Source organism: Neodiprion fabricii, chromosome 6 (assembly GCF_021155785.1).
Source record: "Neodiprion fabricii isolate iyNeoFabr1 chromosome 6, iyNeoFabr1.1, whole genome shotgun sequence".
NCBI classification, from domain to species: Eukaryota; Metazoa; Arthropoda; class Insecta; order Hymenoptera; family Diprionidae; genus Neodiprion; species Neodiprion fabricii.
Window position 1 is genome coordinate 21,193,564 of NC_060244.1, and position 27,213 is coordinate 21,220,776.

The 27,213-nt window shown below is 38.2% G+C and overlaps 1 protein-coding gene across 2 annotated transcripts in view; it reads right to left on the reverse strand.

The window, feature by feature from the left end:
• Positions 1-1,484: 1,484 nt before the first annotated feature.
• Positions 1,485-27,213, reverse strand: part of LOC124185509 (tyrosine-protein phosphatase non-receptor type 9) — a 60,056-nt gene continuing 34,327 nt past the window's right edge. For both annotated transcript variants that reach the window (XM_046576362.1, XM_046576363.1), the window contains exons 5-10: positions 7,200-7,463; positions 6,206-6,606; positions 4,350-4,589; positions 3,380-3,530; positions 2,557-2,764; positions 1,485-2,474 (exon numbers count right to left, since the gene is read on the reverse strand). In XM_046576362.1, coding sequence (XP_046432318.1) covers positions 2,245-2,474; positions 2,557-2,764; positions 3,380-3,530; positions 4,350-4,589; positions 6,206-6,606; positions 7,200-7,463 — 1,494 coding nt within the window. In that variant the 3' untranslated portion in view covers positions 1,485-2,244. The remainder of the gene's footprint in view (positions 2,475-2,556; positions 2,765-3,379; positions 3,531-4,349; positions 4,590-6,205; positions 6,607-7,199; positions 7,464-27,213) is intronic.

Below are 27,213 nucleotides of genomic sequence, written 5' to 3' on the forward strand. Positions count from 1 at the left end.
TAAGGATGGTATATTCAATATTTCGTTCATGGGTACATCTCGACATCGTTTATTTATTTTACCTCAATATCTGCGGGTATATATGCTATATTTTTTTTCATTTGTTTCTGTTTTAAATAGTCGTCATACTTGATTAAAGCCTATTTTCTTTTTTAATTTTAACACTAAGCTGGGGGCAAAAATTTTACTGACTTCCGGTTAACGATTAACAATGCCAAAGGCAATATCACTATAATGCATTCGAAAGTAACGGGAAACCATCAGTTAATACACCCAGCTCTATAACTAACATTACAGCAGTTAAAAGTTATAAATGGAAATAGAAAGATATCAATTTATCAAATTCTATTCGGGAGACTTTATACTACTACTCGTTATTTATCGCTATTGAGAATTTTTCATACAGTTTTGAAACTCATCCAGGAATAAATATCGAGCTGCAGCAAAAACCTCACTAAATTCACGTTTATACGCATTCATTCAATAATATTAATATTAATAATAATAATAATAATAATAATAATCAATTATAAATGGTAGTTCTTTTTCAGCGCACACGGAATACTGGTATACATATTTAATAACGGTCGATAGAGTCAACCTTATTGTAAAAGAAAATTGGGTTATACGAGAGATACAAATATACATACGTGTATATATCACTTAGCAAAGAAATAATTATTTCGTTAGACTCGTATCAATATTTGTAATAAATAGTTTCTTTTTCCACAAAATTATTAACATTAGTTTAAAAATAATATGCCCATATTTGGTACCTGAGGGTACTTGAAGATTCTTACGAACTTACTTTATTATTAATGGGGCGAACACAATTAAATTTTCAACGATTCACTTCTCAGATTTATCATACACCGATTCAGGAATCAATTACATACGCGTATAGAAACATCTTCACGAAAATAAAGGATTCAGATGCGTGTTCACTTGTTCAACCATTTGTCAAAATTTGAACAATCTTACCTTGCTCGTCCCAACACCGAGTGATGTGAATCAATAAATTACTTGACATTTTCAGATGGAAATATTATTTTTGCATCTCACGTAATCGTTCTACTGCGTAAGAAGACGCGCCATGGATTAGCAATAAATTTTGACCTTAGAATAGGTACAACAGAAATAAGCTCAAACCCAGTCCTGAACTTGAAATATATGTTTTTATAAGTGACTTCTTAGAATGAAAACGAGGCATGTGCGTTCAGTAGATGATGATAAGAACGCAAGAACACCAACGGAAGTAAAACCTTTCACGTCGTTTATAGGTAGCACTTGAAGTGTGAAAGTGTCAATTGTACTATTACGTACGAATATTTGAGTTGATACGACAAAAATTCATTTTTCATATTCTAAGTCTAGAATAATAGTTATAAATATTATACACTGCCATCAAAGTTATATTAACTTAGATTTTCTATTCTCGCAATGTAATAAGTATATACTTTTTCTTCTATCTTTTAAAATCTATCATTTAAAAATGTTCTGCACTCAGTCCAATTGATTGTTCTACTAAATCCCCATTATACTCCATCAGTCGCAATACTCTATAACCTAAAAATTTATTTGAAATTCGGCATCAATTCTATTACGCTCATTTTTCAAGATTACGGTTCTAATTTTTGCAATTATTTTCCAATCAATAAATGAAAATGAATCATTTCTATTCATAATATCAATTTCGAGCTCTATTATCATCAACGATAGAGTTTAAAACGCCGATTGGAAAAATTACTGTAAATTACGGGATATTTTCATCTCAAGATGAATAACGAAACGGATAATTTTTCTTTGTCGAAAGTTGGCTTGACCGTATCGCAGCAACGAACAGACCTCCAATATATGTTGGTTATTTTTGAGTACTGGAAGTAGTGGGATATACAAATGCTGACGCAAAAGAAGAGGAGAAAGAAAAAACTAAGAGAGGGACAGAGCGAAAAGAACACCCCAGATACCCGTTGACCCGCGAAAAAATTGTTCACCATTTAAAATGGTCTTTAAATTGATGTAAAAAAAACTCACTTCGTGATGGCATCTAGAATTGTTGAAAAATGTACACTTCTATACTGGATAATCAGGAACAGCACTTTCCAGTCAGCTCTCAGTAACGCGTTACCTAAATATACGTTTTCCTCCGGAATTGTTTGTTAGACCCTGTGAGTCGAGGAACAGGACGAAAGGGTTTGGTTACAGGTTGGGCCTTACACAATAATACAATTAAATAGCTATAGATTAGTCAGAATCCTCTTCAACGGTCGACGGCAGCATTGCCAGGTGCTGTGGACTCAGCATACCGCGAGATAACGCGTACTCCGCTAGTGCTCTGTGACAAAATACGTACTGGTCAGGCATTTGGATGCTGTACGCTCTTTGGGCTCGGATTTTTTCGACCGTCCCCCGGACATCAACTGTCCCCGTGTCTTCGAGACGCGATATACAAATGTCCAGGGTGCAAAAGGTCCCTGAAATAATTTGTATTGGAATTAATTCACTCATTTCCATCGAAACGGCAGGCAGAAAGTACCAAATAATTTCAAAATTTACCTGTCCTTCCAATGCCCGCACTGCAATGAACTACTATCGGAGGTCCTCGAGGATGGCCTGCCCAAGTGTCACCTCGACTAGCAAGAAGTTTGCTCTGTTGTTGTCTGACTAATGATAAAAACTGTAGCAAGGCTTTCGCCGATTGTGGTACACCGTAATCTGGCCAGGCTGTATACAGCATATGACACACTTCCCTGGTTTCGTCCGTCTGGAGGAATTTTAGAAAAATTTGTATAATATTTTTTCAGAGCACAGCTTAGAGACATGAAAGGTTTGGGGAAACGGTATTATCCATATCTAATTATTAGTTTCGAGATACGCAACGATTACCATGAAAAATGAAGTTAGTAAAATTGGTTTGAGAGATTGTAAATTTTTTTTAAACAACATTCCCGCTTTTCATACGATAAGGGTTCTGTTTTTTGAAGCTCTACAATCAGAACAACGTAATTTTGCTGAAATAAATACTGGACGTCACCGAATCTATATTTTCTCCGATTTGTCAAAGTAAACTGATATTGGTTCTATCACTGGCAATTGAATCCTTTATCCGAAACATCGTAACGTACCGTATTAAGAGTCTCTGGTCTGCCGTAAGCTCTTCAAGTGCTTAAACTCGCCAACACGAGAGACACGATATTATTTCGACGGTAGTCCGAGATAGAAAGAACCTTTGACATTTCCGTTGAAGTAAACATTCATTTCTTTCATAAAAATCTTGTCACTAAATAATTTTGTACCGAAAGTTGGCGTAACAAAAATCTAGAGGAACCGTTTGAGTTTGCAGATTACATACAAACGTGTTGCGGGGTATAGTCGTTACCTTGTCATTGGTGAGGAGGAGCATGGATATCGTGTAGTCAGGATTCGTTTCAACTTCGAGAGTAGTGACTGTGTATCCTCCAGCCGAAACTTCGTCCCCGGGTTTGGGCCCCCAGTATTGGGCGCATTTTGTACGCCCCCGTTCGACGACTCTGTCGAGGTGAAAACGAATTGAAAAATTAATAAGTGCGCAAATTGTCATGCAACTTGATTTAGCGACAAGAAAACGTGGGCGGGGGTTATTCTCGTGCCATGTTTTGCAAAAGTTAATTTGGCGACTTCGTCGAAACTACGCACATACATACACACACACACGTATATACATAGCCGTTACCTATTTACGTTTGTTCTAAAAATAAGTATGTATTGACGCAGTACGGTCCTAGCTGATCGATTTGCGTACAGGTGGGGTTAAGGAAATTTTCCCCGGAACCAAATGGATATCACTTTACGAAGCTGCGCGAAAAATAGCGCTGCATGCGAGATTCGTGTGGGCGGACAGATTGTAAAAATATGTCACGCTACGTTGAACTTCTCGTTACTCAACCGAGACAACGCGGAGCAAACAGCAAACGATTTGTACAAACATACAAAGTTGATTAATGTCCACAAGCTTGCTGCAAGCATTCGCATGAATTGTTGCTACTGTACTCATTGTCAGTAAAATTGCATCGAAAGAACGAACGAACGAAGCGTGCAGCATAAAATTTTGGAAAGAGTCCAAAAATTCGGCATCGATCTACGTTATACGTATATATACATATGTACATGTTTATCCTGTGTAGGCGAAATTTATTCCTGCACATATCGACGATTCAAACACACTCACAAACAACAAAATGGAAACGATTCGATAAAAAGATCGGCTGAATTTTTTCGCTTGCGTAACGCAATTGAATTTCTGTCAACGTTTTATTACAATGTGCTCGTGATCGTTTCATGTAAAATTTTATGAAGACAAATCCACTCACCTCGTAGTCATAACGACGACAAGGCTTTGCTGCTCCCAAACCATCCTCCAAAAATCACCGCATGTCTTTGGTAATGGACCCTGGGTGCTTATGAAAGCATTTTTCTGTTTGTAACCGTCGACGAAATTCGCGTTTATGTAATCCGAAGATGGATCATTTTCCACTTCCGACAGACTCACTCTGCTGTGATCGTAGCACAAGACATCGGTGTACCTGTTCTTCGGCTGGTTCGCTCTGAGTCTGAAAAGTAGAAAATTCACATATAACTTCACGGCCAAGTATTTTTACGCGTAAATCATTCACAAGAAACGATTCGTCATGAAGAATTCTAGGAAATATTTCCAAGCTTTTCATGTCGTGAATTGAGAATCAGGTTTTTTTCCCTCCTTCTTATCATCTTTACTTATGTTGCGGTTTCTGCGGTTCCCGGATCCCGCAAAAAACTTTCGTCAAACTTTCGACGGTTCATCACATAAGTTTCATCAAACCTATATTCTCCGTTCAGTGGCATCGTTTCTTTTTGTTTCTTTCTAAAACCACGAGAATTTTTGACAAGGTAGTTTTATTTCACATACGAAAATGCAATAACTGCGTGCACGGAGAGAATAATAAAGCAGATTTTTTTCAAAACTGCAAAAAAAAAAAAAACAGGGACACAACAGGTTTTTTTGGCAAAATATGCTTCGTAGGAAGTTGAATTTACGCTAGAATTGGTGAATATCACTGCGTGCAGAGTAGAATTTACTAGATTTATAGTCAAAACTATAGTTGACATGCGTATTTTTTACGAAAAATCTTGATGTGTGTCTCTTTTCCTGCAGTTTTGAGTAAAATCTATTCTATTTCTTTGAATTCATTGAACCCTTACAGTCCAGAAAATATCCGACAAATGAATACATAAAAATTCAATATTTGATTTTTTGGCAAAACAAGTGATCGGAAATTCGTCTTTTTGTAAGTTCTATTAAAATTGAGCACACTGCAATTGAATGGCATTATAATGCAACACCTGAGTGAGTCGATCGACCGTTCTAAATCACAATTTGTCTCAGAAAACTACGAGAATTGAATTGATAGCTATTCGATAGTCGCGAAAGCCCGAACGTGTTCGATTATGAAAATAGCCGTTAGTTCGAATAATTATCGCAGACGAAATGGTGTTTAATTACCAAAGAATTCGTTGAGAAGATTAATCTTAGCCTCACTCGTGTAAGAAGTGGACATAGATACAGCGTGACTCCGGAACGTTAAATCAACCCGTGCAGCATTAACGCAGGCATATAATAATCGCGTATCACGATAACGAAAGATGAACATCCGCTCGTAAATTGTTTACCGAGGATTGATTTCGAGAAGAACTCGATGACGCGCCGATGATACGTAACCCAAGTTGACGCAATATCCTCTGACAATGAGATAACGTGAAGAATTCCAGCCGGTGCCTTGAACATTTGACGACAGTAATTCTGAGACGGTTAATATTTTCGACGAGTCGGTTACGTTGGCAACAAAGAATCAGCCCACAGCGCCACCGCCGGCCAACCGCAAAACAGGCTCAATCTTTGTAAACATAACACAATCCATAACCGTCAAATTTTGTATTTTTGTCCTACGTTCGACGGTCATAGATTATGTAACGTTTGGCTCAATCTTTGTAAACGTGGAATTTTGTTTTTTTGAGTTAAATTCGACGTTCGTGTCGTTTCACGATTCACCAACGGTGGCGCTGCGGTCTGATTCCGCATATTGCCAACGTAACCGACTCGTTGAAAAAAATTAGCCGTTTCATTGTCAGAATCACTGCCGCCAAGTGTACAAGAAGGCGCCGAGACTGGAGACTAGGTATAGTCACTAACTTTGCATGATTGAAGGAGCCATCCGGCGGTCTCTGTCTGATCTCCATGTACTCGGAGACGAGTCCGACTTTCCCCCTGGTGTGCACAGCCTCGATAAGCTGCTCCATCGAGACGGCCTGAAGTGCAAGGTCACCGTGGAGACTGTCGTCGTCGCTGAAACCGGAACTGGCCGAAGACGGGGGTTGAACAGGCGAGGGCGCCTCGTCGCTTCCGGGCCAGTGATCGCCGTTCGTGTGCTCGTTCGAGGTCTCGATTTCGCTGTTGTTCGCGACGCCATTCTTCGCCTTTAGCTTCTCGTTAAGGGGACTGGTTGGACTGCCGATCGGTCCGCCGTTGGAGTTCTGCTGCTGATTCTGGATCTTCAGCGTCGGGGGTAACGGGGCGACGACGCCGGGGGCAACCTGACGAGGAAAATTACCAAGACGAGTTGAGGAGGTGCGGGTGTATAACAAGTATTATTCGAGTGGAGGGCCAAAAGAGTGTAGGGTGAATTTTGGGACTTAGTATCTCGACAATCCGTTACTCACAATGGATTATGATTTGTTTTGATCGAAAGTATATAGATCAAGCTTCGTTCACATTTTTTTTGTCTATCGTAAGAACCAAGAAATAGGAATTAGACGCGGGCATACAGACATTTTTATAACAGTACCGTCAACCATTTCGTTCGGTGTCATAAGTTTTGCCCGCGATATCTCGAAAACGGCTCGACACTTCGAACCTGGGGACAGTATCTTGGACAGTTTGTCTCCTTTCCTCACCGAGCGAAATGGTTGACGTTATTGTGAATAACGTTGTTTCCTCTTGATTGATTCTAATGAGCAAGAAAAACAATAAGAAAATATGCGAACGGAGCTCGAACATACTTCTGAGTAGAACAAGGCTCGAACGAATCGATCGATTGGTTGTCGATGTATAAATTCCCGAGGTCCGCCCACTTCTTCAACCCTCTTGATTTCTTTACAATTTAAACGCGTAACGTGCGAATTATCACCTCGCAGAGTTCACCCCCGCCCCGGTTAGTCATTGACTTAAGGCAGTGAAGTAGCCACGCGTCATGCTGAACCTCCAAGGTGCCGCCCAGACGGCGGGAAAGCGATTCCCTGGGTATGTGAAGCGTCAGCTGTGGTATCGACACCGTGAAAACACGATCCCGGAGTTTTTCCCTGACGAAGAGTCGGAGGATTTTAAACGGCGCCTTGAACCAGAGCGGCGCTGTTACTATCAGTACCTTCTTCAGCTTAGCCGGATATCCTCCCTGAAAGCAGAGTAACCACATATATTAAAATTCTAGAAGGCGAGTCTCTCGCATGCCGGAAATGATCGATAAACTATCCGCGAGTTTGACACCTTGTTGTAAAAACCTTTATAGACATTGAAATGATTACAGAGGATCGATTCGCATGTTTCCCAATACTTGTCAAGAGGTACGAACACTTTTTCACGATACAGAGGTGACATTCGATACGACGATAGGGCTTCACTTCCCCCGTCTAATTCGATTGAGCCCAAGTTTAGCCCGCCATTTTGAAGAGCGATTAGTTTTGGCAGTTTCTGCGGAAACACTAGAACCGCAACTGCTGCTGGAGACTAATTACAGCAGGGATGGTTAGGGAGGAAACTTGACCTTTCACTTCCCTTCAACCGCGTACTCTTCGTGACCCTGAATAGGAGGGCGTTAGATGAAGAGCTGCTCGTGCGCCGCTCTACAGAGGACAGCTCTTTTCTTTCTGCTCACAATTCTTTTGTTATACTTTTTTTCGTTACACAACGTTTTCCGCATTTCTACCACTTTCACTCGTTCTGCCGTCCAAGAGGATCAGCTGATTGAGTTCATTTGATTAAATATGAAAAACACGGATGATTCGGTCGCGTCGTAGATTATTTACCAAAAACTCTCGAGAGATACGAATATTTTTCTATAGACGGTAGTCATTTATAACTTGCCAGCAATGATATTTCACACTTTTGGTCAGAACTTATAAATTTTTTTCCGTTGAATATATGTAAAACAGAATATTATGTTCCAGGAAGATACAGAGTCTGACAGTACTTTGTGACAAACAAGAATTTCTGATATCAAAATTGTTATTTGTTAATATCGATGGAACTATCATTATTTAGCGACGATCAATAAACTGAAACAAGATCCAGAAACAAGCAAAACTTTCATTTATACGCTCGCGGATTTAATTTCGTTACCCTCGGAAGCGAAGTTTTCCTTTTACAAAAAGTAATTGCAACGTGATTTAATCTGTATTCACCCAATTTATCATGATTAACTAACACCGGGACTTTTAACACAGCTCTGACAATATTCAATGTAAGCGAAATAATTTTTTCAATAGAAAAGCTATTACATTAGCTTGACGTGTGTATTTTTCATTTCACTTTGACATGTGGAATAATTACGTTGATCCGTCGAATTTATATCCACCGAGGCAAAGGAAGTAAATAGAAATTGGACCATCGATTTTGTCGATGCGGTGAAGTATCGTTCGCAACAATATGTATTCAAAAGCTCTCGGAGGGTTGGATTGGAGTGAGCTTGATTCACGGTTCGTTTGATTAACGAGATCGATCGGGGCGTTTGTTTACAGATAGATTTTTTCTTTGTTTTAAGCTCTTTACTTGTTTGTTGCACAAAGTGGAAAAATAATTCACGATGTGGGTATAAATTACCATCAGGTACAACATATTCGACCAATTTCTTCAAGTGTATTCAATCATCGGTAAATTGAAATGAAAGAAAAGTATTATAAATGAAGAAATAAATTGACGTAAAATCGAAACACGAACCAGCTAGCCCAAATTTGCCCTTCTTATCGGCTAGAATTTCGTTTCACTTTGTAAACGGAAACCCGTCTCTATAAATAATAAAGAAAATTGAGGCTTGTAAGATTGTACACATAAATGAACACTTTTTCCAATTTTCTCCGTCAAATACGGATTTTTTTTTTATCAAAAATTGTTTAACATCATGTGATTACGAAGAAGTCTCGTACGACGTTTTTGCCGACGATACAGCTACGCCCATTCATAGAAAATCCTTTCATCCTTTCAGAGAGCTTTTTCTACAACGTGTAGCTTCAATTTTCTTTTCATAGATTCACCATATCGGATTAGCCGAGGATAGAAAACGACAAAAAAAAAAAAAAAATTATAGAGTTAAAGTAAAAATTACATTCCCTTCTTCTACGAAGTTAAATAAATTGCGATACGAAATATAAAGTCTGATTATCAAGTCGAAAGGAGTTACAAGTTTTTTGAGTATCGGTTATTCATTTGATACGTTTCCAGGAAGATATACATATCTACTTTTTGAGTAATGGGTCATGATACGAGAGTGAAAGAATACTTTTATTTTTCACCATAAGGGAAAATTACAATACCAGATACAACGTGAAAATAAATTTCTTCACCTATAACCTGCAGAATACTTACTACATCTTACTATCCGTTCTGATTACCGCAATTCGTCATATATTTTATCGTACGTAGACTACTGCGTTAACTTCACGTTAATGCAGAAGAATAAATTGATGTCGAAGCCTTATTTAACGGTGCAAAAAAAGAAAAAAAAAAGAAAAGAAAAAAAAGTAGTATAAACTAAACGAACGGAATAAAATAAATGAAAATATCTGGAGGCTAAAAAAAAGCATAGGTGAAAAACGTACGCGTCGCGTCCCCGTCGAGAACATACATACATACATATACACGAATGAATACATAGATACACGGGGGTATATAAGGTCTCGCAAAGCGTAAACAGGTAGTTGGCCGAGTATTGATTCGGCCTGCAGCAGCGCAGGGGTGGATGGAAGGGAGGGGGTGGCTTAATGCGACAGGGGGTCACCTCCACCCCTCACCCCGCAGCTGAACTCGGGCTTTCCTCCACCCCCACCCCGCTCTCTCTCTCTCTTTTCCTCCCTCCAGAGATCGTTCCTCTTCCCGGCCGCGTTGACGCCGGCGCTTCGACCCCCGAAGCTTGGGTTCAGCAGTTTGTATAGGTATACATACATACATGTATATACATGTATTGTAGATGCATACACGCGTGTACGTATTTACGCTTATTTTCCATCCCTGAACAAAGTTGTTTACTCTTCGACATTACAGGCGGAGGAAGAAGGCCTCCTTCGCCACGGACCATGGACGCCCACGTAACGCGCCAGGATGTGTTACACGGTGTATTTTGCGCACATTCAGTAGCGAGGATTGTTCGTCCCTGACTCGATGATGCATCGCAGGCTTACAGCCGAGCGGAGGAGTTAATTGAAGGAGAAAGAATTACGAAATCAGGATTACAGAGAGTAAAAAGGATTGCTCGAGTCAAGATTGAGTTGAATTTTGTTAATACGATGTCTCCGTGAGAGGTGTAAAAGAAATTATTCAACCTCAAATTCGAACGCATGGTATTAAGTAGATCACATGCCGCTCTCCCAATCTTTTCGTCAACAAACATTTCATCGTTTATCCGTATTTGAGGATATATGAATCAACACCTTCATTTGCGAATAGATTTTCCGTCATAATCGTCCTGAAGAAATTTTCAATAGCGTTGATACATGTTTTTTTTACACATATGTCACGCGTGGGTTTAATTATGTAAGTATAAAAATATAAGGATTTTCCCGTACCTATTATACGACAACCAAGCTTTGCAATCAACTGCAAATGAGGAGCTAAGAAATAATTTCATCTTGTTAGTTACGTGCGATTAGTCGCACCCGGTAAAATTGTACGATTTTGGTATTTATAGAAGAGAGAGAGAGAGAGAGAGAAAAAACAATGATTCAACGTATTTGTTTCCCTCCATTAGGTAGATACGATTTCATCTAAAAGATTATACGTTCAAAGTTGATACAGAGGTGCATGGAAATATAGTGTTTGCACCGTAGCGTATATAAATCACGGTACGTTTTCCTTAAAAATATATTTTCGGAGATATTACGCCTAGCGATAAATTCTCGACGCGTTATTCCTCGACGTTAAAATCCTCCCCGAATCGCCGCTGACGCAGGAAGCCCGAAGCCCGAAGCTTAAGCTCGAAGCCTCAGTCGCAGGGGTTTCTTTTCTCTTCCTCGGTATTAATAGATCGGCAGGTGTTGCGGCGAATGTGATCGAGAGAGGGTCGCGTCGTCGTGAAACAGACATTGGGGATGATAGAAAAGAATTTGAGGAGGATTTGGGGGGCAGCAGTTGCCCGGGATATGGAATTCGGCAGTTCGCCGGGTTTTCAAGAGCGCGATAAATTTCAACGGCTAGTCCTCGTAATGGGAAAAGTTACATCCTGCCACCGTCGGCGAACTCAATTTTCAACGAGGAAAAACAATCCTTTCGCGTAACAGCGGAATAGTATGATCGACGAATTTTTTTCCCATATTGCCGACAATCGATGATCGTAGGGTGAAAGTGAAAATTGAAACGAAAAATTAAGTAGGTATGAAATCGAAATTTGCATCCGAGGTTGGGGGCAGGGTTCGAGTTTCGAAATGGAATGTATGTGAAAACGCCTAATTTCGAATTATTTGGTGGCGAAGCTTGGAGTAAAGAAATCAAAATTTTTATCGGAAACCCGACGGCTCAAAGTTCCGAAATCCGAGATTCAAGTTACGACAGAGCAACGTTTCAGAAAGTGAAGTTCCGAGAAATAAAGTTTCGATAGAGTAAAATGCCGAAAGTCAAAATATACTCACGTAGCGTAGTTTGGTCAACGAGTGGGTGTAGAAAAACAGAAAAATCGAAAATCAGAATGACCAGAAATTCCACAAAACTAGAAATTCACACAACTAAAAATCTTCGATGTTTCAGATTTTTGAATTTTCTCATTTTCGCACCTTCGGAACTTTAAGCTTTGATGTTTCGTCAAAGTTTTATTTCTGTACTGTAAGTTTCGTCACCCAAAAAATTCGGAATTTGGCGCTTTCGGAACTTTTCGTGATCGAAATTTACGCACAGGCGTCGATTCACAGTAAACTTCGAATAATAAAGAAATAACGACAAGAGTCTTATACATATATTATTATAATAAGCGTTATGCTGTTGCATGGTGCATGGTGCACGATGCTTCGCGATGCATAAGGAAAGTTTTTTCAACCGTAATTAATACGTGCCTGTATTTACTGCTTTCGCGTACCTGTAACGTTGGTACACCTAACATAGGTGGGTATACGGTGTATGCGTATGCAATGGCAGTTGGTATTATAGCTGCGTTATACGTACAATCGTGCCGGAAGAAGAAGCGTGCACGGTGGGACCGTTAATATGCCTTCGCCTCTGCTGACAAAGAGAAGCAGAGGGAAAAAAATCACCGGAAAAATGTAGGTCGATTTTTTCACCACAAGTTGCACCTTGACTATAAAGTATAGTACGCTTCTCGTTGTTCCCAAGTTGACAGGGACCAAGTATAATAATTAGGGACCGCATAAATATGTATCCAAAAATACAAGACGTGTAAATATGATATAGATTTAGAAAAATAAAATATGGAAAATAGAAACTGAATTTTCTGGCGTCAAACTTCATACTTTATGCTGAAGAACAAATAATGAATGAAAATGATTTGAGTAAAAAATGTGTATTTAAATAATAATCCGGGCTCGGATAATAATTTGAGACAAATGGTGAAATGAGATCAATCTCGAAATTGAACCTTCATCGTCCGGTTCTTTGCTAATATCGTTTCGACTCATGTTATATCGCATATTTGGTAAAAACTTTTCCAAGTACGTAGTTCGGACTTGTATTTTTGCTGTTTGCCCCGTATGGATGAGTCGCCATTCGTCTTTCGCGTCAAGTTTCCACTAGCTAGACTTAATGATTTTTCTCGTTAAGAGTGCTAATTTGAATAATGAATAAACATCGCTTTATAATTAATTCTGAACTAAATTTTTACCCTCACCCTTTAAACATTAAAGACTAATGTAACAGGAGAATTTCAAACCACGTACTGGTAATGAATCGAATAGTTAGAATTACTTTTTCCGTGTACCATTTTCTCCTTCTTAACTATCATCTGACCAGATCGTATACCGCGAATGCGTCGCAGCGATTTTTCATACATTGACAGACACATTGACATCAATGTTTTTAAAACGACGTATCTGTGCGTCAGCATATCGGAATAGAATAATCAGACGTGCGCGGTGTCGTCGTCTCATGAATGAACGACGACGCAGTTATGGCCTAAGAATTGAAATTTTATGTTAATCATTACCAGATTCTTCTCAGAAACTAGCGTAAGCAAGAAGCTTCTCAAATCACTGCGTATATATGTTTTCTAAGGCTGATTTCTTCGCAATAAATTAGCAAATGCATATGAACAAATTATTTGGTATACGCATATATGTATTGAAATTCTTGCCGCGTAGGTATGACAAAGTTGAAAAAAAAAAAAAAAACATAAAAGTATCGTTAGATTCTTAATTTTCTTTGAACTGATCGGAATATTTTCGTTATTTTAATTATTACCAATGTTACTATTTTATTCTTCGTTTCGTGACAAGAAGTTACAAAGTAATAAAAACCGCCGTTCCGCTATATTTCGCCGATTCAATTAAATTTCAAATGCTTCAAACAAATCTCTCTTATATACAGCTGCGTCATAAATTGATAGAAGTCGTCTCTCTGTAGTTACCTGGAAATCTATACACATACATAAACATATACATGAAGCGTATAATTTATAAACACAGTTCAATGATGCAGAAATCGTTCCAAGAATCGGTATATATATGTAAACAAATTGAAAACAATTCAATTTATAGCTTATTATCTTACATAACGTTGCGGACGGAATACATATCGTTGGGAAAACAATTGAGAAAAAGATATTCCTCGACGATCGCTGTTCGAAAACAAATTGAAATCCTACGTGCGCGTGCGAGAATATTTTGTTCGCAAAGTCAACTATTCACCGTATCATATATATGCATAAAATACTCATTGTTGTACAGAATACTGTGTAACGGAAACTTCGACATCGTCGAAAATCTCGCAAGACGTTGATGCGTATCATCAAAGATTCGGCGAAATGAAAAACTGGAAAATCTGCACATTCCGCTCGCATTATACGGTACCTTGATTGCAGATTTACGATTCTAGAAATTGTTCTTCTTTCCACGATATAATACAAGTATACCGATTAGAGAAAAGATTACACCTATTTACTGTGAGTTTTCTCAAGAAAATATATCAAAGTCGGAATATCCTTGGTGTAAATTTTCGTCTGAAATCGCGCAGGGAAAATTCCTACGGCGATATGACGTCGTAAAAGAAATTACAACGAAGCTTTCGGACGGTGTTGAAATATCGAGACAAGAGAGATAACTTGAAGAATATATCTATATTATATAATGTAATATATAAGTAAAAATTGAAACGGATAAGGAGGATAAATAAAAAATTCCTTACAAGTTGCGATATCGAGCAAAATATGGTTATTCGATGCGTTTGATAGGAGGAAATTATTATTATTGCTATTATTGTTATTATTTTATCCATCTTTTCGCTACAAATATCTATATCCATATATACATATATATATACCTATATAAGCGAAACTGCGAAGGTCTCTGGTATTTTCTATGATGCAGGGCAAAAAAGTGAAAGAATGTTAGCAGGCCATATAAGTACATGTACTATACACAATATGTATATGTAAGAATACGTGCAAAACGCGACGCCAGCGTGATGACATAGAGTACAAGGAACCCGCATTTAACACAGTTTATTACAACTGTTATTCATATTTATGGGGGCACGAGAAAGCTGCCGAGATAAAGCTGAAAGCTCTCCGCTACGGTGTGACGGTGAAATGAAAACAAGACAAAAAAAAAAAAAAAAAGGAAGGTGTGAAATAATTCTGGAATTATTTCTTCACAAAACTGGCAGAATATGTAATACGTAGTAGTATGAATAAATGAAAAATTGCCGGTTACTACCTGCAACATTAAATTATATTATTCACCTGTGGAAATGGGTAGGCCATTTTTGCATTTTATTAGTATCAGATAGGTACGTGCCTGCAGATGCAGAGGGTTAAGGTACACCGATTAAAATTTATACAACGTAGCAAATTTTCTTTTATAAGCAACCGTAAAAGTCACTAGAGTATTTTTATTGTTGTCGTTACAACGATTTACAACTCTTGAGAAATAAATAACAGCTTTAAAATTGTCACGTACGCAAGTATAACGTTTCACGAAGACAATACTTTAACTTCGTCTCGTATTTAAATTTTTGGATTTTTTTCTCTTTTGTTTCATCCCCCAATTTCGACTTTCTCGATTAACACAACGCCGAATCGATGACGGTGCAATGTTTTTTTTTTAAATCTTTTATTCTTTCTGCCTGACATTTTTCTTAACGGAAAATTCACTGGTTACAAGTTGTGATTTTTTTCCAACACTCATAAACACCGCGAGAATAACAGCGAGCGTTAAGCTTGAGTGTCCGTGTAAAAATAATTGCGATATAAAAAAATAAAATCCATAACCATTCTCCCGCGAGACTTATTTTCTTATCACTGCTTCTCCATTGATCCCGGTAAATATTCCATTCCATTCCATTCCATTCAAAGTTCATCGTCTATTATATGGGACGATTATCTCTGCGTATATATATGTATGTATACATAGGTACGTGCCTACCATGGAAACCCTGCACAATGCGAAAAGTTGGGAAACGGTCGAGTATAATAATAGTTTGGATTTTCGCTGAAGCTTGACAACCCTTCAGCGGCGATAGACCGAGGTTTTCATTTGCTTGTGCAAACGCGGGCTGTAGAAGGTAGGCGAATAGACGTCTGGTCGAATGGTCAAAGGAGCCAATTATGAACGGAGCGAGAGCCAGCCGGCCGGAGAAGGACGGACAAGTGCAAACATACGTGAATATCGCCGAGATGCAGTTGTCGCGGTGGAAGTAGTGCAAGGTATGAAATGTATGAAGAAATAAGACGGAACGGCTGCACGGTATTTACAATTAGATCTACGTGATAAGGTTCCGTCGAAGGTGCAGTAAAGATTAAGAATGGAAGTAGGAAAATGTAGAATCACGAGGGAAAAGAAGAAAGAAAGATGAAAGGACACGTGGTTAAGGGAAGAAAAAGAAAATGGCATGAATGTATATATTATATATTGCATATCTATCAAGTTTGGCTTCAATTTTCCACGTGTGAAAGTTTTGTCACCGGGTGCAGCAGTGCAGTCGTCTGCTGCAATCTGCGACGCGCGTAACATTTGTGCATTACGGAGGCAGCAACGGATTAAATAAGTCAGAATTCGAGCTGCAGAATACGTAATATGGAAGGGATGTTTCATCGAAGCGTTTTATGCGTCAATATCTTTCGAAATCATTTTGTCATCCTCCAAATTCTTTTATAACCTCCGAAATCAGTCTGAAATCATTGATACTGAAATAAAATTCTGCCTCTAGGTAATCATAAAGGTAATCGTTGGTAGTCATGAGAAATCATTTAGGATTACAACATTACTCTTTGTAATATTGAGAAATCGCCTAATATAATGAAAATTTATTCGTCAAGTAATTTCTCGTTATCACTTTATAAAACGTAAGTAATCGCGAAGTACGTCATCACGGTGTCAATTTTGTAATATGTATGTCTATTTACACGATAAATCCATCGGGAGCGATTTAAGAACCAAATGACAAGTCAAAGTGAAACGTATAATATATTAAGTTTGGCACGTGGTCCATGTTCTGTATACGCCTTTCAAAATTCCTGGTCATCCACCGACAGGAACCGGACCTCGATTCAAGAACACCTACGGTAGAGAAAAGCGCCAGTTCTCAGGGTCATTTGCAACGCCCATAACTATTACAACGCGTAATTATAATATGATGATGATATGTACCTGTATTCCTGGTAACGATTTTTGGGTCACAAAATGGGTTTTCCCCGCAGCAATAAAAAGTGCAGTGCCACGTATGTGTTTATAAATTTTTATACGCAAGTCTGTGGTTATGAAGGTATATAATTGACGAATAATGATTTCGAAGAAACGGAACGTCCGATTATTTTGTTTCTAGGTCGTAATAATAACTAGCGGCGTGATATGACTTACACACGTATCGATCCACATGTTTGTGTTTTTTTTATAAATAAATATGACAATTTACGTGTGAGAGGGAAATACGAAAAATCATAGAAAAAAAAAGGATTAAAACCGTAGCCTCATTCCCTCGAAAGCTGTTGATCACTGATTTTTGGCTCACAATCAACCCGATATTCGCAGATTCGTAGGAACATTAAATACCACAGAAACTGTGGGCAGGTACACGTATATACATGTATACACGTATAATACGACTCACTAGCTATATATATATGTGTGTGTGTGTGTGCGTGTGTACATGTATATATTACGTATAGATCGGAATGTCCAAGCAGGCTATTTTTGATGAAAAACAAGACAAACGGTGCGAACAAAGAGAGAAAAGAGATAAAGACAGATTCTGAAGCGGATGCTCCAGATGCTTACCGACTGCAAGGTGTGCTTTGCCTCATGGAAACGCGGCGAAGAAATTTGTCTCTTCTAATAATAGAACCGGGATTCGTGACCTTTGATCTCGAAATGTTAAGGACGTCGCGGTCAAAGATTAGCGTCGTTATATCTATAGATACGGCAACGAATTGCGGGAGTTGATTCTTTTTTCTTGTTCTCTAAATAATCTTTTTTCTTCGCGCGGTTTTCCCCCCCGAAATTCCTTTGTCAAGACCCGCGAAACCGAGAAACTCGGGACGTGTATACTTTTTAGCGTGATTTTTAGGAAAGCAAACAAGCGTCGAGGCCCAATTTGAAGTGAAATTTCGATGCTTGAAAAAACGGGTACGCGATTGTAGTTGTTTTCAGAAAGCAGACCGAATTATACGCTCACTCGGTTCGCAGCTTGTTCTCTTTTGTTTTTGTTTTCGCAAGTTGAAATTTCTCCGTTTTCAGAGAAAAAAGGAAGTTAACGCAATCACCTCGAAAATGAAAAGTTGAGTTTCCACTAAATCTCCGCGTTTTGAGATTTGCTTTAGAGAATATTTTTTCACACGTCGCGGATAATTGTACATCAAGCATTTTGCATGTGCTGTGATAACTTGCAACGATTATAATTTTGTACAGAGACACTTTCACATGTTCACACGAGTAAGATGTAGTATGAATAACAATGAATATACTAGATTAGAACATGCGAAAAAAAGTTTTTTAATATCAAGTAACGTTGCGCTCGAAATATACTCGTGGATAGGTGTAATTGAATTTCTGCAAAATTGAATTATAGAATATGAAAAAGACGGCACAGCTGTTACGTACGCGGTGCTCTGGACGCTCGAAATAGATCAAAAGGGGCAGGATCGAATATTACCGTATAACGCGGTCCAAACTTTCCCCCGTAAAAACTTTGCGGCAGATTTCGTTTGAACTACGTTTTCACCAACGGCGCATTTCGTAAACTTCAATTCTTCGTATACCGTCTCGAGGTAAAAATTTACCAACGTAACTTGTCAAGAGAAACGAAACACTCGTGAGAAATTTTACCGAGGAATAAGACGCGTGTATGTATATTATTACTAAATTATTATTACACGCTCTGACGAGTTCCCTGAATTTAATATTAATCGTTGAAATTTTTTTCCACCCTCCTTTTTTCATCTTGCGTTTATGGTAAATTATCATAGTTGAGCCGGTGTAGGGATTTTTGCCTAATTAGATAAATCGGTTTTTACTTTTCTTTTTAATTCATGTTAAGAAAAATGAGAAAGCGCGTAAATTTTTCTTGTCAAGTTATCGAATCGTTTGAAAGATTGAAATTCTACCGTACGTTTTTACCTGTGAATCGTATGATTGAACTTAATATCGTGAGTTTGGGTCTAGTCTGCGAGATAGGATAGTAAAACGGCAGCCAAAGTGTGAAGCTTTTTACGGAAAATTCATTGCACACGTACAAGAGGTTCTCCGTATGAAAAACAAGAAACAGAAATAAATAAAAATGAAACACACGTATAATAACGATGAAAGAAAGAAATAAAGTAAAAAAAGGATGGAATCACGGAAACTGCGAAAGGATTACGTGTAATACGTACGTGTATACTTTACGTACACGCTCTTGGCTAACGAGATTAAGCTCCTCGCCTGTATTTATTACTCCTGCGGTGTCCCAGCGGCAAAGTTCAACCCCGACAACCTTTCGAGAATCGCGACGCTAAATTAACCCCAAGTTTTATGTGCTCGCGTATAAACAGCTAACGATAAGCTTCTCTTCTCACACACGCGTGTGCCAAGAATCTGGCATAACGTGCAGGTATAACGTAAGGTATTTATAAGTAACGAATCACGTGACGCGTGAGAGCAGGAAACGTACGTTGATTCCAAGAATTGCGGAGCAACTTTTCCGACCTAAACAGGATCGCCGCCCTCTCGTGGTTCTCTCTCCTCTCTCTCTCTCTTTCTCTCTCTCTCTCTCGCTCTTAGATCCACGGAAATTGCGTTCGCAGACTGCTGTGACGTCACTCTGCGGCCACCACAATGACGTAGCGTTATATCGATCTGAGCTTCCCCGGCTTTCGGGGGCGGCTCTCATCTGGTTCACCCTCTCGGTATAAAACTCACTCACTTTTTTCACCCGGGATTTGCCGTTTCGTTCTTTCCAAGATTGTTATATCATTGCCTGGTGGCGGATTTTTTTCAAAAGCACTCTCAACTTCTCTTATTACACAAATATACGTTGTATTTTTTTTATTAAATCCGAGAAAACTCAATTCTGGGATATATTTGGAAAGGAAGTTTAGCACCGAGAAGCTATAAGTGAAGAATTCATTCGGTAATTCCATGATAATCCGTTATCAGAATTACGTTATTGCTTGTAGATCAGGGCGGGTTAAATTTTACAGATTTGCTAAAAAAAAAAACGCCATCTTTTGAAATTTCAGAGATTATCGTCAATTTTTGATTTTTTTTTTTTTTTAATGAATAAGAAGAAACAAAAAAGAAATACTCCCAACACTATCAAAGAGCTGGAATTTCACTCCAAAATTTATTCGTGTCTACATAACGAATTATCGGCAATTCTATATTATATATGTGATATTGAGACTGACAAAACATTTCCAATTAAATTTCGGTCGGTAAAATCAACGTGTGGAACATTCACAATTAGTTATATGTGTAAATAAAGAAATTGTTGCGCTTGAATTAAAGGTCAAAGTTTGTTTAACAGTTGGAAGAAAAAAATGTGAAGACTCTTTGTATTGAGTTCCAATGAAACTACGCGAAATTTTGCTTGCACACAGAGTTCGATTCACGTTCAATATTACGGAAAATATGACTTAAAAAGTTCCAAACGGATATTGGATTGTTTCGATATACGTTGGCTTTCTTTTTCAAAGGTCGTGATCTAATAAAGCGAATCGAAGAACGAGTCTTTGTATTTTTTCTATAATTTGGCCGTACGATTTGGAGCCGCTCTGTAATTTTATAATATAGCGTTATCAAATTTCGCACGATTTTCCGAGACCCGGATAATTGCCATACGAGAAAATTCGTACAACCGTTACATAAGACCGAGAATATTGTTTTCAAAAAGTCAGAAAAAGTAAGTGTTTTTGGAAAATGTCCAGCAACATGTTCGTTGCATCATATTTTACCGAAGTTACAAAAAAAAAAAAAAAGTTATGCAGGCCTAGTCCGATATACTGGAAATCGTTAGCCTCAAAACTGGGGCATCCGTTGCCAACGGCTGTTGAGCTTTCAAACTGTGTGTGTGTGTGCTTTTTTTCTCACGTTTCTTTTTCTTTCTCCCTTCTTTTTATCATTACGAGGCGCTTATTGCACCGGCATAGGCTTCGAGGGATATCCGTGACATGTATTTTCGACACATTATAAGTGAAAGGGAAGCGACGGTGAAAAAAAAAAATAAAATAAACATAAACGTAAAGGAAACATATATACGGAAGCACGAAAAGGTAACATGTAGGTGACCTGCATAAAAATGGCGCCTGATCTCTCGAATCGTTATCAAAGTCTATTCAATACAACACTGTCCGAGAATGAGGGAAAAAAAACCATAAATTCACTCGCAACTTACGTCGTTGGAGGGCAAAACTTGGGTGCATATATTGCGAATAAAAATTTATCCAAAAAACTTTTACCCCGTTGTACCATCAAATCCGCGTTATTGGAGCATACGTCCTTGTAACATCAAACACGCGATATCCATTATAATGATCTAGTATTCATCATAGATAAAAAAAAACATGTATTAGCTATCACGTGTTATAAAATGAGTAAGGTTGCCCGGGTCAACCAACATTAGTTGTAAAAACAGATATGTTTCAGACTTTAAACTGATACGCGTATTTTAATTTTTGCCGTTCGCTTGGTCACTTCTTCATCGCTCAACGAACCCTTATTTCATTTCCGTGAAACAAAAAGTGCTCCAATATACAATATATTATGATAATGAGAATTTCACACGTTACATTACACACACTCGTGTACTTCTGCATAATGCGTATGCATCAGGTATCGAATTTCTCAGCGAAAAGAAATTCCCCTCCCCTGAATAGATTATGCGAGAAATCCTGCCGTTAGGTTACGTTGGGTGTTCCATTCCGTTTCGACGTTGCCTTTTCAAAGGTTGTGACGTGCATCGAGCGACGGAAGGGAGTTGCTAGGTTACCCGTGGGATAACCACACGCTATCATCATCCCTGCAAGTCTTCCCGTTGGAAGAACGAGGGGTCCATCCTTCTTCTCTCTCCTCTCTCTTCTCTTTGTGCACCGCAGCAGTGCAGCTAACAGTTCCTTACACTCAACTTGAAAGGAATAACCTATCCTAAACGAACCCCGCATAAAAACCAGGCACATCCTTACAAGTATTTAGCCGCTACTACGATAATGGTTATCGAAGTTAATCGCAAGACGTCACCCAACACAGGAATAGAATCTCCTGCTGAGCTGCGGTTGAGTAAAAGTTGTGTATGTACAGTTTTCGGTGTAAGAACGAAGCGTCGAAATATTTCATGCTGAGGAAGAACCGTTGATTAGCGATTTTGGAATTAGCCTGAAATTTAGTAAACCGTAACAAAATGAAACACAGTCATATTTCAAAATCTTAGTTCTTTCAACGTCACTGTAAAATTAAGAAAACGGTTGCTGTTATTCTCGTTACGATAACGTCGCTAACTTCAACCTCGTAAAAATTCGTTACAGGATATAAAAATCCTGCAAAAATCGTTGTCTGCACTGCGTGAACTGTCAGCGATAAAATATTCATAATGTTCTCGTCAATTTATACCAATAAATTTCCCTTGATATAATCTTTTCTTCGTTTCATTTCTTTCCTCTAATTTTTCTCGTTCATTCTATAGCCAGTTTAACAACGCGAAATCGGATTTATTTGAAATAAGGAAAAACATCTCTTCAGTTTTATATAAAATGTATGAAAATTCATCTTTCTTTCACGTTCGATAAGCAATAACGTTTTGCTTAAAAATTCGAAAACTGCTATACGGCATCGAGCAGAAATAAAATTGTTTATATTATCACATGGTATAACAAATCGTTACTACGAAGATCAAGAAACGGCAGGACTCTCGGTCTAAAAGGTATGAATTTCCGTCTTTGAGACGGCAAAAAATGATGAAGAAAACCGGCCTAGACGCAGACTCATCTTACAACAACGTCTCCTTTATTATCCCTTTATGCATGCCCGCCCAGCCGCAAAACAACGTATGAATAGATCAAGCCTGCTTGCGCTAAAAGAAACATCCTGAGAATGGAATTGAAAGTGCTACTAGCACCTGGGTAACGGCTGCTGCACGACTGTACGACTCGAGTAAATTTTTTATGCCTCGTGTCTTTTTTTCGTCCGTTTCGTTTCGTTTCTTTTATCTTACCCTGTCTTTTTTTCCTACCGCCCACGCGCCACGCCGGTTTTTGCGACCCGATGTACCGCCGTATTTGTCGGACAATGAGTGGGACGAAGAGGAACTGTTCCTGCCGTTTTTCCAGGCCGGAAAACTTCCTCTGAATTATTCAATACAGCGATACAAAGCTGCTGAATGTCGCTTTTCGCAGTCCCGTCTTGTTTTTCATTTTTCATTTATTTATGCATTTTCACGCTTCGGTGCAATTATGTTATATCTACGTGTACACGTGAAAACGTGCGTAGAATTTTTTACGCATCACGATATAATATCTGCACGTGGTGTAATATGATAAAATTAAGTTTCACGACGACTGCGGTTTACGATGAAACTGCACGCGGCTCGATTCATCATCGGCATCGCACCAGCAGCAGCGGCAGAATAACCACTTCAGTGTTCTAGTTCATATCCAACTTTTCCTCCATTGTTAGTTTAGAGTTAATTTTAGAATTAACGCTTCCGGGATCTAGTTGTATAATATATATATATATATATATATCTACGTAACAAGCTAGAATGACGCGCTTTTTGTTAATTCAAGCGTTTTCGTTTTTCTTCTATTTTTCTGTTGTACGTATATTAATCTAGCTCAAATGCTCCCAACGTCTACACGTTAATTACCAAAGTTTCCATTATCCGAAGCTCGTGCAATGTGTTCTTTTACAAACATCAATTATATCTCTAGAATATGAAAAAAATCTCAAGTAAACGACGGGCGGAGTAAAAGGTAGATGATAAATGGGAAAGAAAATGTGCTAAAGACTGAAAATAATTATAAAAATATAACTTCTCGTTACAGGCACAAATTTAGCAACAGAGATTTTTGCAAAACGTAGGGAATTGTGACGCGGGGCAGCGACGTTCGCGTAGTTCTTCGTTGCAAAAATAATCCGGGCGTTTTTCTGACATATTAGAGTACCTACCACTTGAGGCCATTAAAGTCTCTCATTAAACGACGGTGCTCAACTCGGCGGATATTTTTATAACGTCCAGTATATAGGTATGTATAGTATATGACGCGATTACCGCATGAAGTTAAGCTTTTCTTTTCTTTTCTTTTCTCCTTTCCTTTTTTTTTGTTTTTTTAATCAGATGATTAGATTCACTCCAGGATTATTCCGATATATTTGAAATTATGTGAGAGATTGCAGAAATAAATATAACCGTATATTCAGAGGAATATATTTTACGTACACACGAGCCTTGACGTTAAGTCGTCATCGCGTCCTCGCGTTTCCTTATTCAGAGGCTGTCTCTGGACGGGAGAAAGGACGAGAGATCGAGATACTATTTTCAACAAGTTGAAGAATCGGTAGGAAAAAAAAAAAATATTCACGTGGGTTTATCTCGGTTTATGTGCACGTTCAAGAATCAATTATTTCGACGCAAGCCATCTTGATTATAAACTTGGTTAAAATGATAATGATTCGATGTCTAGATCTTGAGGCGAATTATTTGCTGGTATTTGTACAGTTGAAAACGAGATTTACTGCATTTTTATACACCTAAATAATATTTTATCCGGTGGGTGGAAAAAAAAAATGGAGATTCTCCTACGTCGCACAATAATTATACGTATAAAGCACAAGCAGGAAAATAACAATAAAATTTCTTCTACCCGTCGATTCATTAATCCGGATAAGATTGTACGCTCATATAATAATATTTCAATTAGCACTGTTATACGCATTTCCGTTGCTGAATTAACGCGAAAGATTTGAAAAGGCGGAACATTACATGAGATTTAAGTGTAAAAAGTGAGAGAAAAGGAAAAAACAATGTTTACGGAAGGACGAAGGGAAAAAAGGAGACCTTCAACATCTCGATCCCCGAAGTAGAAACATTATAATATTACACAATACTAGTGAAACGATAAAAAAAAATAATACAGTATTTTTACATAAGTAAAATACGAGTCGTGAATATAGGTAAACAAATTGGTATACACCTAGTGCAAACACGTATAATTAACAGCCCCGATAATTGACGTGTTCGATGAAACTCTCTCCGCACGCACGGACATAAATTATACATTATATTATTATAATCGAGGATCGTCGTTTATACACGGAAATGGTGAAATTTCACTTCCTATACTACAGATTCCGTTAAACTTTCCCTCTCCTTATCGCGTACAACATACGTTACAAGACATGCACTCACAAAGGGTATTACATATTCACAGGTTTACACGAAACGCAGCGTGTTTACTTAGCGATTTCGGGCAGGTCTGTAGAAAAATTGATCTACGAAATTTTTCGTCTGACGCATGCAGAGGAAATTACGAAATTTAGCTTCCCTTCTCCCTTTTAATTGAGGTTAATTACACACACACACACACACGCATACACGCATACACATATTACAGAAATGTGTCTGCATCTTCACGTACATACAATATATATCCGATTGTTTCGCTGTACGTACGCGGAATAAATATAACCTCGCGTGTAAATTATATTTTACATTCTGCGTTCCTTCCGCTCGTGACGTTGGTAAAACCGTAAGGAGAAGTAGTTTAAGGTTTCGCGGCCAGCCTCGGTATAATACACGTAGTTATAGCTATATGATAATGAATACCATAAATACAGGTACAGATATAGGTGTGAGCCTCTAAATAGACTTACAATGTCGTTGCTCGTCACTTTATCGCCGATTAACCAGCGTTAAACGTCCAAGAATTTCGTTTTCACGACAGATAAATATACGTATACATATATTTCTATACAGACTGTACGATAAATTTGTATTTGTATAATACAATAAGATTATACTTTCAATGTATTTTCTATTTTCTTTTTTTATTTTTTTTTTTTATTCTTCTTAAAACGATTTCATTTTTATACCGAGTATGACAATTGGTGAGGTATAAAATGATCTTGAGAATAATTTTAAAAAATTAATGAATAATGTTGTTAAAAATCGCTGCAGGTTTTTTCATTTACATATACATCAAATCTCTGTAAGATTTTTTTCTTTTCGTTTTTTTCTACTTTTTCTAACCGCGTCAGCCTGGAAATTCCTTGCAGTAATTTACTCTGTACGCAAACTGTATATATATACACACTGATACAGTATATCATAGGTATATGTATAATTATAGGGCGTTCGAGTTACTCTGCAACTTTCCTTTAAAATGAAAATAAAAAAGAATCCTTCTAAGTTTGCACCATCATCATCATCATCATCATCATCATCATCATCATAATCATCATAATCATAATCATCATAATCATAACGACAATCGTAATAATCAGCGGCAGTCGCGTGAGTTTCTCGGTTGAACGTAAAACAAACGTGAATGGCGAAGCGTTGCGTACACATATATTATAAACCACCAGCTGTGAGCGCGTGGCGACTGTCAAGATCGCGTTCCCTTGAGCTATACGGTGTTTGAACACGCGGTTATTTTCACGCAAGCTTGTCTCTTCGACGCGTGCAAGTATACCAACACGTGAAAAGAAATATATATATATATATATATATATACACGATATGAGATATAGGCAGGCAAAAACACCACGCCTATTACGTGCGTTTAAAATATAAAAAGTCAAATACCTGTACCTGTGCACAAACACATAACAACGTGTTACGTGCGAAGGATAAAATATAAACAACGAACAAATTATGTAAAAGGGAAGAGAGAGAGAGAAAAAATTATAAACAATTATCCCCATGGAAACATCATAAAGATTAATTGACCTCTCCGTAACTTCCCCGATCTTACCTGACGAGATATGTATTTTACCTCGAGTTTACCCTGATTGCTTTCCAATTTCTCAAACTCCGACGAACGTGCACACGGGCGAGTATATTCGTCGCGTACCTCCCGAGAGCCCGAAGAGCGGGAAGTTACGGAGAGTCGGTGTGTTTTCTGCACGGTTAAGCATAAAAAAAAAGAAAAGAAAAAGAAAAAAAAACATACCCCAGCGAGTCGAATGGAGGGGGAACTTAGAAATGGATTTATTGAATGTACGAGAACGTTACGGGAGTACGTGTAACGTCGTAGGTGCTCGCGCCACTCAGCGCCTTACATTATCCATTATATGCCCGATCCCTGGTCGAAG